Consider the following 17,009-nt stretch of genomic DNA (forward strand, 5'->3'; position numbering starts at 1 on the left):
GAAGGCTGATGTATGGGCAGGCTGAATGTACCAAGTTGATCAATCGACTACTTGGGTACAATCAGCCTGCCAGATTTTACATGGGATTATCGTTAGTGGCTGGTATAGCCGCTAGCAATAATCACTGTCTTCTCCCAGTGGAGAAGGCTTTTCCCGTGCCCCGCCGGGAGAATACAATGGCTCGTTGGGAAGGGTTGCAGAAAAGAAAATCGCTCAGTGCATGGCCTGCCTTATTTTATCTTCCTACCTGCCTCAGCAGCTCAGGAAGGACACATCTGATGAGGCAAGGTCCTCCATCATCAGAACAAGTTTGCAGGAAGCCTTCCAGCTGCCTCTGGAAAGGCTATATCACTAGTGCATTCCAGGAAGCTCTTGTGGTCAAACTGCAAAATCTCACTTGATTTCTCAAGATAAAAGGCCTTTTTCAAAGATTATGTGTAATGTGTAAACAATAGCAAAGATTATGTGTAACATGTAAACAATAGCAAACTGTGCAAGATCTTGCACATGTGTCGCATGGCAATGGCTTCAGTAACTAGAGTGTTGGGCAACATAATGAGGCTCATGTTACTATAGCCATGGCAATATTGTAATAAAAAAAAAAAAATAGTGTTAGATCTCATGTTGTGCATGCATAAGATCTGGCGCAGACATTATCAGTGGCCCATACAGAGAACCAGGAAGAAGAAGCTGGCCACTGATGATGTATTTTATGGAAATGGAGGCATGGATTTTTGAAAAGTTGGATGGATGGAACAGTAAGATAATGGAAACAAAATCTAAATTATATAGGCAAGTACCAATTTAAATGTTTATTTGTTTCCTTATAACTATTATTCATGTTGACAGTTGATTTAAAAAAACAGGGAGGGCGAAGGTCTCCTTTAAAGGTATATCTAAAGCCATAAAGCCAACCAGGCACTTGTTGAAACAACTATCAGTTTGTTTTTTTGCCATATTTGCCCTATAAGGGAGATTTGCCTCTAACTTCCTGTCCTGTTAACAAAGCAACATGTAATAGGAAATCTCTCCAGAGTGAGGAAAATTATCTTTTTGTATAGTTGTTATTGAAAAAATTGTTCACACTAGAAGATTCTCCATGTATCCTTGTTCTGGTGACAACTAAAAATATTAAGTTTCCCATCACCTACAGATTCGGTAACCAAGACTTGCAGTCACATGAGTATAGTTGAGATGCAAGCAATAGGAAATTACACAGAAACAGTTTCCTACAGGTTTGTGTCTTTTTTTATTAAAAGATATATGCAAAAAAACATCTATTAGACAGGATAAGCATATGAGATAATACTTGGTAAAATGTTATTAATATGAAGACTAGATACATTACACCAAATCCATCAAATATTTGTTATTTATTTCTTTATATAATATTTAAATTCTAATTCTATTTATATACAGAACACTGCACATCAATCTTTTGCTTCTGTTCGTAATTTTACATTTTCCCATATTCTTCATTTGTTTTGGGCATTTTCGTTTTTAGAAGGATGTTATAGTTTTATTGAAGTAGAATAATGCTGTATCTGACTTATGGCTGAAAATAAGAAAAAGAATAAAATCATTACCATTTCAAGCAGTTAGTGACAAGCTTTGCAATCTTTACATCTTTCAGTTTACCTACGACTGAGTTGGCCTTATTTGTCAAAAATGACTCATGACTGATTGTAGAGCAGGTAGGTAGCAAAGAGAAATCACGTTCAGTACTTTGGATTGAGGCAAGTACACACTATAGAAGGATTTGCTTTGTTTCTTGCATTTTTTTATTTTAATTTTCAACAGAGTTGGGAAGCCAGCTTTAAATTATAAGTATACAGTGGGGAAAATAATTATTTGATCCCCTGCAGATTTTGTAAGATTGCCCATTTACAAAGAAATGAAGGGTCTATAACTTTTATCATAGGTGAATTTTAAATTATAACGTAGATGGTGACCAGGTTTGCACTCATCTCAGGAGGAATTTTGGTCCACTGTTCTTTGCAGATCTTCTCTAAATCCTTAAGATTTCTTGGCTTTCTCTTGGCAAGTCGAAGTTTCAGCTGCCTCCATACATTTTCTATAGGATTAAGGACTGGAGACCTTAACCATCCCTACAGTCAAGCACGGAGGTGTAAACATTATCCTTTGGGGCTGTTTCTCTGCTAAAATAAAGACAGACTTTGCCGCATTGAGGGACCAATGGATAGGGCCATGTATTGAAAAATCTTGGATGAGAACCTTCTTCCCTCAGCCAGAACACTGAAGATGGGTCACGGATGGGACTTCCAGCATGACAATGACCCAAAACATACCGCCAAGGCAACAAAGGAGTGGCTCAAGAAGAAGCACATTAAGGTCATGGAGTGGTCTAGGCAGTCTCCAGATCTTAATCCTATAGAAAATCTATAGAGGGAGCTGAAACGTCAAGTTGCCAAGTGACAGCCAAGAAACCTTAAGGATTTAGAGAAAAACTGTAAAAGATAGTGGACCAAAATCACTCATGAGATGTGTGCAATCCTGGTTACTAACTACAAGAAACGTCTTACCTCTGTGCTTGCCAACATGGCTTTCTTCAGTACTAAGTCATGTTTTGCTTGGGGATCAAATACTTATTTTACTCCCTGAACTGCAACTCAATTTATAATATTTGTATCATGTGTTTTTTCTGAATTTTTGGTTAATATTCTGTCTTTATCATTTAAAATATACCTATAATAAAAATTATAGACCCTTCATTTCTTTATAAGTGGGCAAACTTACAAAATCTGCTGGGGATCAAATATTTATTTTCCCCACTGCACGTTCAAGTTAAGAATGTGAAGCCATTAGGGTCCACTTAAACCTATCTGGACCTTGGTGTTGTGGTTGTAATTTTGAATGGCAACCCAATGCACTAAAGCAGCCCATAAAAAAAGTATTTTTTTTCATTCAACCAGCGGGTTGAAAAATGAAAAAAAAAAAAAAAATACCTAAATTACCCCCCCCCCCATCTACACACTCAATTAGCAAAGAAAACCCAACAGGGTGTTTATACAGACATATATCAGTAAATCAACTTCTGTACAAGCAAAGAGCTGATATACAGTGCCTTGCAAATAAAAAACTGAAAAATTGGGCGTGCAAAATTATTCAGCCCCCTTAAGTTAATACTTTGTAGCGCCACCTTTTGCTGCGATTACAGCTCTAAGTCGCTTGGGGCATTGGTCCTCAACTCCGGTCCTCAGGGCCCACTAACAGGCCAGATTTTAGGTATTACCTTGGAGAGATGCAGTCTAGAATACTGCAATCACTGAGCAGCAAATTATATCACCTGGGATGTATTTCAGTTATCTTGCAAACCTGGCCTGTTAGTGGGCCCTGAGGACCAGGGTTGAGGACCACTGGCTTGGGGTATGTCTCTATCAGTTTTGACATCGAGAGACTGAAATTGTTGCCCATTCCTCCTTGCAAAACAGCTCAAGCTCAGTAAGGTTGGATGGAGAGCGTTTGTGAATAGCAGTTTTCAGTTCTTTCCACAGATTCTCGATTGGATTCAGGTCTGGTTTTTGACTTGGCCATTCTAACACCTGGATATGTTTATTTGTGAACCATTCCATTGTAGATTTTGCTTTATGTTTTGGATCATTGTCTTGTTGGAAGACAAATCTCCGTCCCAGTCTCAGGTCTTTTGCAGACTCCATCAGGTTTTCTTCCAGAATGGTCCTGTATTTGGCTCCATCCATCTTCCCATCAATTTTAACCATCTTCCCTGTCCCTGCTGAAGAAAAGCAAGCCCAAACCATGATGCTGCCACCACCATGTTTGACAGTGGGGATGGTGTGTTCAGTGTTCAATTTTGGTTTCATCTGACCAGAGCACCTTCTTCCACATGTTTGGTGTGTCTCCCAGGTGGCTTGTGGCAAAATTTAAACAACGCTTTTTATGGATATCTTTAAGATATCTTTAAGAAATAGCCTTCTTCTTGCCACTCTTCCGTAAAGGCCAGATTTGTGCAATATACGACTGATTGTTGTCCTATGGACAGAGTCTCCCACCTCAGCTGTAGATCTCTGCAGTTCATCCAGAGTGATCATGGGCCTCTTGGCTGCATCTCTGAACAGTCTTCTCCTTGTATGAGCTGAATGTTTAGAGGGACGGCCAGGTCTTCATAGATTTGCAGTGGTCTGATACTCCTTCCATTTCAATATTATCGCTTGCACAGTGCTCCTTGGGATGTTTAAAGCTTGGGAAATCTTTTTGTATCCAAATCCGGCTTTACACTTCTCCACAACAGTATCTCGGACCTGCCTGGTGTGTTCCCTGTTCTTCATGATGCTCTCTGCCCTTTAAACGGACCTCTGAGACTATCACAGTGCAGGTGCATTTATACAGAGAATTGATTACACACAGGTGAATTCTTTTTATCATCATTAGTCATTTAGGTTAACATTGGATCATTCAGAGACCCTCACTGAACTTCTAGAGAGAGTTTGCTGCACTGAAAGTAAAGGGGCTGAATAATTTTGCACGCCCCAATTTTTCAGTTTATTTGTTAACAAAGTTTGAAATATCCCAAAAATTTCGTTCCACTTCATGATTGTGTCCCACTTGTTGATTCTTCACAAAAAATTACAGTTTTATATCTTTATGTTTGAAGCCTGAAATGTGGCAAAAGGTCGCAAAGTTCAAGGGGGCCGATTACTTTCGCAAAGGCACTGTATGGATTGCAATTTGTCTGGTCTCTGCTGAACCAGCTGAATTTCAATCAATGTATGGCTTGCTTGAGCCAGTCAACTCCAGTGTACCCACATTGCAATGCACCATAATGCAAAGTAACCTACTGTCATTGTGACACGCTGCGAAGCAGAAAAAAAATGGTGCAGGACTGCTTTTAGGTTTGTTTTGCCGCATTGACGGTTTTTTTTTTTTCAATTTATTAGGCTGCCTTTACAGAATGGATAGTAGCATTAATTTGTTAATGCATTAGACTAGATAGCCCTTTGAGTAAACCTTTTACTTTGCCCCAAGTAGACAGGTATTCTCTAATGTAACCTAAATATACAAATGTTTTTAGAACTTTATGTAACAACTGGATCCCCTGGTTTCTAATTATTTACCAAATTTCCCACAGTGAAAGCTGTCAGTTTAAGGATGGCCATGCACATCAGATGATTAATTTGGCCAATTTTTAACTGGATATGGTGATGATCCCTATGACTAACTAAGATGTAATGCCTTCACATCTTTAATTTTGTTCCCACTACATATGCCTCATCCATATATTTCCTATTTTTTCCAAAGTAAGCGTGGCCACTCATTTTATTTACAGTGCCAACCGTATGCCCAGTGTCTGGTCTGCAAAAAAAAAAGCAATCTAAGGTAATTAGGCATGTTGAGGTCATAGTTTTCACTTGAAACAAGTTGGATTTGGAGGTATTTTGGGGCTTTCTTGCATCTACTGTATTAGCATAAACATGCATGCTCCGGATGTTTACATCATGTCTGCATGCCCTTCCACGCTCTACTGTAATGTCTATTGCTAGCTGTATAAGTCAACATTTTCTTGTATGACCAGTCTAGACACAGTGGCCACATAACATCTAACCATCTCCTGCAACATTGTATGTATTATACATTAGGCAGACTTTGTCACAGCTTTAGTTTAAGGAAAAGTATGGCCTAAGCTCTACTGGCCATACCTCTCTTTTAGAAAACTGGAGTGCACTTAGTTTTGCAATTCTGCTGTTGGCTGACATCACAGGCTCTGCAGGGATCCTAATAGACCTCTGACAGGCAGCTGGCCCAGTTTTTCAGATAGCCTAAGCCAGCAGCCCCCCCCCCCCCCCCCACACCGCTTTGTACTCTCAGTGAAGACTGTGAACTGCGCGATCAGTGGTCATTTGATTGCTCAATTCTAAATATCAGAGCCGGTGGGTAACAGCTGTAGTATCGGACCTATGTTGCATCTACAAAGGTGATTATGCAGGTTTATTTTTTTGTAATCCCACACTTCTCTTTTAACCTAAAATTTGAAAATAAGAGGTATGACACCCTTACCTTCAGGTTAGCTCTTGCTTTCTTCAGAATTCCACAGGTATTTGTAACTGTAAAATAACAGTACATAAAAGGTTAACCCCTTCAAGACCATGCCATTATAAATTTAAGCATTTCTGGTATCTTCACCATTCACCATTCCAGCACAATATAATATGTATTTTCTTGTTCAATTATATTTATTGAAAGGTTTTGCAATACAAGTAAAATGTAAACTGAAAGCAATAATAAACCAGCATTCATACATATAATATGAACTAAACATTACATAGTTGAATGGGCCATTTCTCAGAGAGTGCAATCTAAAATGATTGAAGGCCGGTTGTAAAAATCAAAATGTGTACATCAACCAATATAAACTGAATAGCCATATAATGGAGTAGTCAATATACTACAGATCAGCAACAAAATGTTTGTATAGCAAAATATACCTGTGCATATGTGAAGAAAAAAGGAAAAAAGAAGGGGAGATAGAGGTAGAGAAAAGGAAGGGGAGGAAGTGGGTAAGGGACACTTCAAAAATGCCTACAAAAGAATTTGAGAGTCAGACATTCAATGCTGTCTGATCAGGTTGGGAGTAATTTCTTCATGGGTTTCATATTTTAGAAAATTTACTTTGTATAATGTATAGTTTAAACAGAAGCTAGATGCTCCAGTGAGTGTTCCAGGACCTGTTGCTACTAACATCCTTGGTTTCCACACAAGAGATTGATATTCACTCTGTGTTCTAATACCTCTGTTGGAATGCATATTACTTCTGATGAATGAGAGTATTCATTACTTTACAATCCTAAAGTCTATAAAATGTAATTGTTCAGACATGTATGGCTGGCCTGGGCTTAGGCTGGCAGGAATTGCACATAAACAATAGGCAGCAAGACATCAATAAGTCCTCACACCGCATACTGCTGTGGTTGAGCAGATATTTTCCAACAAGCTTCAAAATCTATCAAGGTTGAAAATGGTTCAGATGACCTGAACTTATCTCTCTCTTATTTGGTCAATTGTCATTAGATAGTCCTAAACAATTACCAAGATCAACATTCAACCAGTAAATTAAAACAATTAATTGGAATCCTGCATATACAGAACCCTAGACCCACACTGGAAGGCAAAAATTATATTCCAGAAGAGGTCCTTCTGATGCTTTGTACAGGGGTCAGAGTATATTTCTTTCTCAATCTATCTCTCTCTAAAGCAGCCTTTGTCAACCATTTTGATGTGGAGGAATGCTTGGAATAACTTTCAGGTCTCAGGGAACCCATGCTAAAAATTACTATATACTACAGCTCAGGATGCATTGACATTAACAGTAAATTTAGCTTTAAGAATCAATGAAAGATTAAGGAATGTGACATACATAGCGCATTTAAAATCCCAGGACTGCTCTATACATCAACATTATTTTGTGGAAAAATAACAAAAAAAAGTAGATATTATTGCTCAGAAAATAAAATACAGTAGTAGCCAGTGGGAAGAATACTCTTTTCATCAATAGTTAGTGAGAATTTTGGCACCCCTCCCTTCCCTTTTACTGCTTGAGTCCCATTACCTTTAACCTTTATAAACACCTTTGGGAACCAGATAATGGCTTCTTTTGAAACCATGCTTTACATTATATACTTTTTTCTTTTCTTTTTTTAAGAAATAAGAGAAAAAAAATGTGAAAATTATGAAAAAAAAAAACTGTTTTCTGTTCTACTTTTTCACTTAAAAATATAAAAGACAAGGCCTACAATCAAACAAAGTTCCCTGTTTTTTCCAAGTTATGAGGAAAAATGTGGCCTAGGAGCAGTGTATATAAAGTCTGAAGTGTTAGAATATGAATGTTCTGAACATCTCTAATTATAGGATAAGTCCAGTCAAAAACTAACGCTAAATCTGCTCTTTGTCACATTCTAAGACTATTCTATCTAACCCTGTTAAGCAAAAATCACTGCTCCTACCTTTTCTGCACCCGATCCGGTCCCACGCTGATCTGTCAGGCTTCAGCGTGGAGGCGTGTGCAGGAGAGGCATTCGACAATGGAAGCCCCATAGTAGGTCTATGGGTGACGTCAATTCCCATTCATTTCACAGCCGTTGTCGGTCCTCTCCTGCAAAGACCTTCCGTAGCTGGAGACCGGACCGGATTGGGTGTAGAAAAGGTAAGTACAGTGATTTTGGCTTTACAGGGTTAGATAGAATAGTCTTAGAATGTGGCAAAGAGCAGGTTTAGCGTTAGTTAGTTTTTGACTGGACATTAAGTTTTATGAAAATAATAATAAATATAATAAACAGTATTAATAAGTATATACAATTGATGTTTCTATATATTTTTTCAGTTTCGTATGTAAATAATAAGTAATGGCGCTATAAAATACTTTATACTACTACTCTTGTATATGAGAATACCACATAAATATGTCTTAAATTTAATCACTTGGTGGGAACATGGCAAGGCCTAGAAACAAATGATCCTAGTTCTCAATGGCTGAAAACTGGCATGTCGGTTTTATGGCATCGAACCTCATTTACAGTGGCTAAGAAGTGTGAGAACCCCAGAAACTACCCTAGTGGACTCTAGGTAGACCCCTCAAGGTTTTTAGAAAGAGGTTTAACTTGGGCTTTGAACCCCAATTTTTCTAAATGCACTTGCCAGCAAAATAAGGAAAACATTTAAGTACAACATTTCCAATAAAAGTATGAATTCAGTGGTGGGTTTTGCAAACTCAGTGATGGCAAGGTAAAAACTGCATCCAGTAGAGATGTGCCCGATGGAAAAATTTGTTTCATTTTGGTTTCATTCATTAAGTAAATAATTTAATTTTGTCATAATCGTTATGTTAAAAATATTTGTTTTTGGAAATATAATTATAATAATAATAATTATTGATTGTTCTGAATCGATTTGTATTTTCGGGGGTTCTGATTTAATTAATTATGTTTTTAGGTTAAATTAATTTCCCCATTCCCAACTGACTTTTTTCTAAACAAATAATAATTACAAAAAAGAATCTTGTTAGAATATTCACACTATGCTTACTAGAAAATGGTTCCAAATCAATTCAGATAATTCGTTATGTTACATTATTTCACATGCTTCAAACATTAACAAAAGGCCCAAATTATTGCATCAAGTCATCCAAATGAAACAAATGAATACGAATGAATTTGTTATTATCAATAAAAAAAATGTCAAATTAGTTGAAATTTGTTACTATTGCGATTCAGAGCTTCAGATTCGTAATCATGCAATTTTTTTCCGAATTTCGATTCATAACTAAACTAATCTCACCAGTCCAGCATCCAGCAATATGTTCTGCTAACTCTCCCATGCACAAAGATACCATATACTGTAATTAACCCTCAGTTACTTTGGTGGGAACATAACAGTTCCCTGAAATAAGGAAGTACATTCTGCTTGTCAATGGCTGAAAGTTGTCATGTCAGTTTTTCTGCACCGTATTGCATTTTGTGTGGCTCTGAAGTAGTAGGACTCCACTTTGGAGAGGTTTCAGTACCGCACATTATATCTTTTGGGTTTTGTAGTCTATTCTAAAGTAATATACATAGCTTTTTTTCAGGACAAATAGGTCATTAATTTAGTAGCAAATTTGGATAAATATGAAGTCTGACAGCAGGTCAGTCTGAAATTGTAGGAGGAGTCTCGCTCCATAAATACCTGCACTTAACCCTCTCATCTTGTCAACATTACCTTTCACGTTGCTGGTTCCGCTTCCGGGTTCCGGACGTTAGGTCGCCGACACTGCGATGAGGTTTCCCACACCGTGTTAGTTCGCACGACTCTTCTACCGAAAATGTGAATTTTCCCCGAATTAGGCACTTGTTTGCCACAATTTTGTGCAGGTTACTACAATCGGATTGCTTCATTCCTTGTACGCTTGCATTTCACTGGTTTCGTTAGAGCATTGGTATGTTACCAAAATATTGGGCTTTTTGCAAAAGGATTTCTTCTCACCTGCCTTTTCATAATATCCATTCATACGATTCGAATGTTCTACACAGTATTGTTAATCCTAACAAAATCAAAGTTACTTCCTTTACTTTCTAGCTTCAACCTCCCTGAACTCTTTAATAAGCGCTTATCAAATTATGAATACATCAATATTTCGTACGATTTCATTTATCGTTACTTACAATATTCATACATCATATTTACGCATCTGCATCTCACTTATCTCTTACTTTCTGGTTATACCCATAGCCACCACGCTATCAGTTCCATTTGTTATGTTCCTTAGTACATACGATTTACACATTGTGACTAGTGTTGAGCGAACACGGACTGTATTATTCGTGTTCGTACCGAATAATTGGATTTTTTTTACCCGAACACGGACACGGACACTTTACTGTATGTTCGGGTAAAAATCCGTGTTCGGTCGTTTTATTTCCGGGTTTTGCATGCTTTGGCGCTCTTTTCATGGCGGGCTTTCAACAGCCAATCAACAATCGTTTAACTGGTGTGCCTTAAGCCATCCCAGCCATGCCTGCAAATGTCTTAGTAGCTGTGATTGGCCGTCTGAAGCATGTGACCAAGTCTTTATAAGTTCGAGGCAACCGCCGCAGCAGCGTCATTCTGCTGCTTAGCTAAGGGACAGAGCACACATCAATGTGCTGGCTGCTGATTAGGGAAAGATAGGCAGGAAAAAACCATTTGTGTCCGGATAGAATTGAGGGACAGGTCGGAGTGTTTAGGCAGGGCGAGTTGTAGGCATTTTAGGGATAGAGTCTGCTGAATTATAGGGTCAGTGTCTTCTACAAACTACAATCGATATTGCTGTGTGGGGGGTGGGGTGAATCTGCACTCAATCCTGATCTACGATCTCTTCTCAATCCTGTTAGGGACAGAGTCTGCTGAATTTTAGGGAAACTGTGTTCTACAAACTACAATCGATATTGCTGTGTGGTGTGGGATTGGAGATAGGCAGGTGTCAGTGATCCACATCCATTTTTCTGTGTGTGAGCTGCAGTGAACACAATCTTTTTGGGCTGCAGTGAACACAATCTTTTTGGGCTGCAGTGAACACAATCTTTTTGGGCTGCAGTGAACACAATCTTTTTGGGCTGCAGTGAACACAATCTTTTTGGGGTGCAGTGAACAAAATCTTTTTGGGGTGCAGTGAACACAATCCTTTTTGGTGTGCAGTGAACACAATCTTTGTGGGGTGCAGTGAACAAAATCCTTTGTGGGGTGCAGTGAACACAATCTTTTTGGGGTGCAGTGAACAAAATCCTTTTTGGGGTGCAGTGAACAACATCCTTTTTGGGGTGCAGTGAACACAATCTTTTTGGGGTGCAGTGAACAAAATCCTTTGTGGGGTGCAGTGAACACAATCTTTTTGGGGTGCAGTGAACACAATCTTTTTGGGGTGGAGTGAACAACATCCTTTTTGGGGTGCAGTGAACAAAATCCTTTTTGGGGTGCAGTGAACAAAATCATTTTTGGGGTGCAGTGAACACAATCTTTTTGGGGTGCAGTGAACACAATCTTTGTGGGGTGCAGTGAACACAATCTTTTTGGGGTGCAGTGAACAACATCCTTTTTGGGGTGCAGTGAACAACATCCTTTTTGGGGTGCAGTGAACACAATCTTTTTGGGGTGCAGTGAACACAATCTTTGTGGGGTACAGTGAACAGAATCTTTGTGGGGTGCAGTGAACACAATCTTTGGGGGGTACAGTGAACACAATCTTTTTGGGGTGCAGTGAACACAATCTTTGTGGGGTGCAGTGAACACAATCTTTTTGGGGTGGAGTGAACAAAATCATTTTTGGGGTGCAGTGAACAACATCCTTTTTGGGGTGCAGTGATCAAAATCCTTTTTGGGGTGCAGTGAACACAATCTTTTTGGGGTGCAGTGAACAAAATCCTTTGTGGGGTGCAGTGAACAGAATCTTTGTGGGGTGCAGTGAACACAATCTTTGGGGGGGTACAGTGAACACAATCTTTTTGGGGTGCAGTGAACACAATCTTTGTGGGGTACAGTGAACAGAATCTTTGTGGGGTGCAGTGAACACAATCTTTGGGGGGTACAGTGAACACAATCTTTTTGGGGTGCAGTGAACACAATCTTTGGGGGGTACAGTGAACACAATCTTTTTGGGGTGCAGTGAACACAATCTTTGTGGGGTGCAGTGAACACAATCTTTGGGGGGGGTACAGTGAACACAATCTTTTTGGGGTGCAGTGAACAACATCCTTTTAGGGTGCAGTGAACACAATCTTTGTGGGGTGCAGTGAACAACATCCTTTTAGGGTGCAGTGAACACAATCTTTGTGGGGTACAGTGAACAGAATCTTTGTGGGGTGCAGTGAACACAATCTTTGGGGGGTACAGTGAACACAATCTTTGTGAGGTGCAGTGAACACAATCTTTGTGGGGTGCAGTGAACACAATCATTGTGGGGTGCAGTGAACTCAATCTTTGTGGGGTACAGTGAACACAATCTCATACTTCTGAAGATTTGAGGGTGCTGCCTGTTCCATACTCCCCCTACTCCTCATCTAGCCTTTTAGGGGTACAAACAATAGTAATTGGGGCCTAGTGTGGTTGTGTACGTGTGATATACATACACTTTTTTTGGATCATATTTTCTATTCCGCTATTTAATCAAAAACCTTTGGGGATCAGTTAAATTGGGGGATAGTCTGTGTTGGTACGTGTGAGAGAGATCCACCTTTCCAAGTTGTTGGGGTTCATCTCATACTTCTGAAGGTTTGAGGGTGCTGCCTGTTCCATACTCCCCCTACTCCTAGCCTTTTAGGGGTACAAACAATAGTAATTGGGGCCTAGTGTGGTTGTGTACGTGTGATATACATACACTTTTTTTGGATCATATTTTCTATTCCGCTATTTAATCAAAAACCTTTGGGGATCAGTTAAATTGGGGGATAGTCTGTGTTGGTACGTGTGAGAGAGATCCACCTTTCCAAGTTGTTGGGGTTCATCTCATACTTCTGAAGGTTTGAGGGTGCTGCCTGTTCCATACTCCCCCTACTCCTAGCCTTTTAGGGGTACAAACAATAGTAATTGGGGCCTAGTGTGGTTGTGTACGTGTGATATACATACACTTTTTTTGGATCATATTTTCTATTCCGCTATTTAATCAAAAACCTTTGGGGATCAGTTAAATTGGGGGATAGTCTGTGTTGGTACGTGTGAGAGAGATCCACCTTTCCAAGTTGTTGGGGTTCATCTCATACTTCTGAAGGTTTGAGGGTGCTGCCTGTTCCATACCCCCCCTACTCCTCATCTAGCCTTTTAGGGGTACAAACAATAGTAATTGGGGCCTAGTGTGGTTGTGTACGTGTGATATACATACACTTTTTTTGGATCATATTTTCTATTCCGCTATTTAATCAAAAACCTTTGGGGATCAGTTAAATTGGGGGATAGTCTGTGTTGGTACGTGTGAGAGAGATCCACCTTTCCAAGTTGTTGGGGTTCATCTCATACTTCTGAAGGTTTGAGGGTGCTGCCTGTTCCATACCCCCCCTACTCCTCATCTAGCCTTTTAGGGGTACAAACAATAGTAATTGGGGCCTAGTGTGGTTGTGTACGTGTGATATACATACACTTTTTTTGGATCATATTTTCTATTCCGCTATTTAATCAAAAACCTTTGGGGATCAGTTAAATTGGGGGATAGTCTGTGTTGGTACGTGTGAGAGAGATCCACCTTTCCAAGTTGTTGGGGTTCATCTCATACTTCTGAAGGTTTGAGGGTGCTGCCTGTTCCATACTCCCCCTACTCCTAGCCTTTTAGGGGTACAAACAATAGTAATTGGGGCCTAGTGTGGTTGTGTACGTGTGATATACATACACTTTTTTTGGATCATATTTTCTATTCCGCTATTTAATCAAAAACCTTTGGGGATCAGTTAAATTGGGGGATAGTCTGTGTTGGTACGTGTGAGAGAGATCCACCTTTCCAAGTTGTTGGGGTTCATCTCATACTTCTGAAGGTTTGAGGGTGCTGCCTGTTCCATACTCCCCCTACTCCTCATCTAGCCTTTTAGGGGTACAAACAATAGTAATTGGGGCCCAGTGTGGTTGTGTACGTGTGATATACATACACTTTTTTTGGATCATATTTTCTATTCCGCTATTTAATCAAAAACCTTTGGGGATCAGTTAAATTGGGGGATAGTCTGTGTTGGTACGTGTGAGAGAGATCCACCTTTCCAAGTTGTTGGGGTTCATCTCATACTTCTGAAGGTTTGAGGGTGCTGCCTGTTCCATACTCCCCCTACTCCTAGCCTTTTAGGGGTACAAACAATAGTAATTGGGGCCTAGTGTGGTTGTGTACGTGTGATATACATACACTTTTTTTGGATCATATTTTCTATTCCGCTATTTAATCAAAAACCTTTGGGGATCAGTTAAATTGGGGGATAGTCTGTGTTGGTACGTGTGAGAGAGATCCACCTTTCCAAGTTGTTGGGGTTCATCTCATACTTCTGAAGGTTTGAGGGTGCTGCCTGTTCCATACTCCCCCTACTCCTAGCCTTTTAGGGGTACAAACAATAGTAATTGGGGCCTAGTGTGGTTGTGTACGTGTGATATACATACACTTTTTTTGGATCATATTTTCTATTCCGCTATTTAATCAAAAACCTTTGGGGATCAGTTAAATTGGGGGATAGTCTGTGTTGGTACGTGTGAGAGAGATCCACCTTTCCAAGTTGTTGGGGTTCATCTCATACTTCTGAAGGTTTGAGGGTGCTGCCTGTTCCATACTCCCCCTACTCCTAGCCTTTTAGGGGTACAAACAATAGTAATTGGGGCCTAGTGTGGTTGTGTACGTGTGATATACATACACTTTTTTTGGATCATATTTTCTATTCCGCTATTTAATCAAAAACCTTTGGGGATCAGTTAAATTGGGGGATAGTCTGTGTTGGTACGTGTGAGAGAGATCCACCTTTCCAAGTTGTTGGGGTTCATCTCATACTTCTGAAGGTTTGAGGGTGCTGCCTGTTCCATACTCCCCCTACTCCTCATCTAGCCTTTTAGGGGTACAAACAATAGTAATTGGGGCCCAGTGTGGTTGTGTACGTGTGATATACATACACTTTTTTTGGATCATATTTTCTATTCCGCTATTTAATCAAAAACCTTTGGGGATCAGTTAAATTGGGGGATAGTCTGTGTTGGTACGTGTGAGAGAGATCCACCTTTCCAAGTTGTTGGGGTTCATCTCATACTTCTGAAGGTTTGAGGGTGCTGCCTGTTCCATACTCCCCCTACTCCTAGCCTTTTAGGGGTACAAACAATAGTAATTGGGGCCTAGTGTGGTTGTGTACGTGTGATATACATACACTTTTTTTGGATCATATTTTCTATTCCGCTATTTAATCAAAAACCTTTGGGGATCAGTTAAATTGGGGGATAGTCTGTGTTGGTACGTGTGAGAGAGATCCACCTTTCCAAGTTGTTGGGGTTCATCTCATACTTCTGAAGGTCTGAGGGTGCTGCCTGTTCCATACTCCCCCTACTCCTAGCCTTTTAGGGGTACAAACAATAGTAATTGGGGCCTAGTGTGGTTGTGTACGTGTGATATACATACACTTTTTTTGGATCATATTTTCTATTCCGCTATTTAATCAAAAACCTTTGGGGATCAGTTAAATTGGGGGATAGTCTGTGTTGGTACGTGTGAGAGAGATCCACCTTTCCAAGTTGTTGGGGTTCATCTCATACTTCTGAAGGTTTGAGGGTGCTGCCTGTTCCATACTCCCCCTACTCCTAGCCTTTTAGGGGTACAAACAATAGTAATTGGGGCCTAGTGTGGTTGTGTACGTGTGATATACATACACTTTTTTTGGATCATATTTTCTATTCCGCTATTTAATCAAAAACCTTTGGGGATCAGTTAAATTGGGGGATAGTCTGTGTTGGTACGTGTGAGAGAGATCCACCTTTCCAAGTTGTTGGGGTTCATCTCATACTTCTGAAGGTTTGAGGGTGCTGCCTGTTCCATACTCCCCCTACTCCTCATCTAGCCTTTTAGGGGTACAAACAATAGTAATTGGGGCCCAGTGTGGTTGTGTACGTGTGATATACATACACTTTTTTTGGATCATATTTTCTATTCCGCTATTTAATCAAAAACCTTTGGGGATCAGTTAAATTGGGGGATAGTCTGTGTTGGTACGTGTGAGAGAGATCCACCTTTCCAAGTTGTTGGGGTTCATCTCATACTTCTGAAGATTTGAGGGTGCTGCCTGTTCCATACTCCTCCTCCTACTGCTCAACCATCCTTTTAGGGGTACAAACAATAGTAGTTGGGGCCTAGTGTGGTGGTGTACGTGCGAGATACATACACTTTCTTTTTGATCATATTTTCTATTCCGCTATTCAATTAAAACCTTTGGGGATCAATTCAATTGCGAGATAGTCTGTGTCGGTACGTGTGAGATCCACCTTTCCAAGTTGTTGGGGTTCATCTCATACTTCTGAAGATTTGAGGGTGCTGCCTGTTCCATACTCCTGCTCCTACTGCTCAACCATCCTTTTAGGGGTACAAACAATAGTAATTGGGGCCTAGTGTGGTTGTGTACGTGCGAGATACATACACTTTTTTTGATCATATTTCCTATTCCGCTATTCAATAAAAACCTTTGAGGATCAATTGAATTGCGGGATAGTCTGTGTCGGTACGTGTGAGATCCACCTTTCCAAGTTTTTGGGGTTCATCTCATACTTCTGAAGATTTGAGGGTGCTGTCTGTTCCATACTCCTCCTACTCCTCATCCATCCTTTTAGGGGTAGAAACAATAGTAATTGGGGCCTAGTGTGGTTTTGTACGTGCGAGATACATACACTTTTTTGGATCATATTTCCTATTCCGCTATTCAATAAAAACCTTTCTAGGGCAAGATCTTAAATTACAGAAATATGAGGAGACCGTCAAATAAGGGCCGTGGCCTGGGTCGTGGTGCTGCTGGTAGAGCTCCTGTTGCAAGGAGAGG

At 40.0% G+C, this 17,009-nt stretch overlaps 1 protein-coding gene across 1 annotated transcript in view; it reads right to left on the reverse strand.

The window, feature by feature from the left end:
• Positions 1 to 1,316: 1,316 nt before the first annotated feature.
• Positions 1,317 to 17,009, reverse strand: part of LOC309561480 (myomegalin-like) — a 429,425-nt gene continuing 413,732 nt past the window's right edge. The window contains exons 29-30 of the mRNA XM_082265423.1: positions 6,034 to 6,080; positions 1,317 to 1,555 (exon numbers count right to left, since the gene is read on the reverse strand). Coding sequence (XP_082121549.1) covers positions 1,550 to 1,555; positions 6,034 to 6,080 — 53 coding nt within the window. The 3' untranslated portion in view covers positions 1,317 to 1,549. The remainder of the gene's footprint in view (positions 1,556 to 6,033; positions 6,081 to 17,009) is intronic.

The sequence above is a fragment of the Pelophylax lessonae genome (assembly GCF_965119305.1).
Source record: "Pelophylax lessonae genome assembly, chromosome: 8".
NCBI lineage: Eukaryota > Metazoa > Chordata > Amphibia > Anura > Ranidae > Pelophylax > Pelophylax lessonae.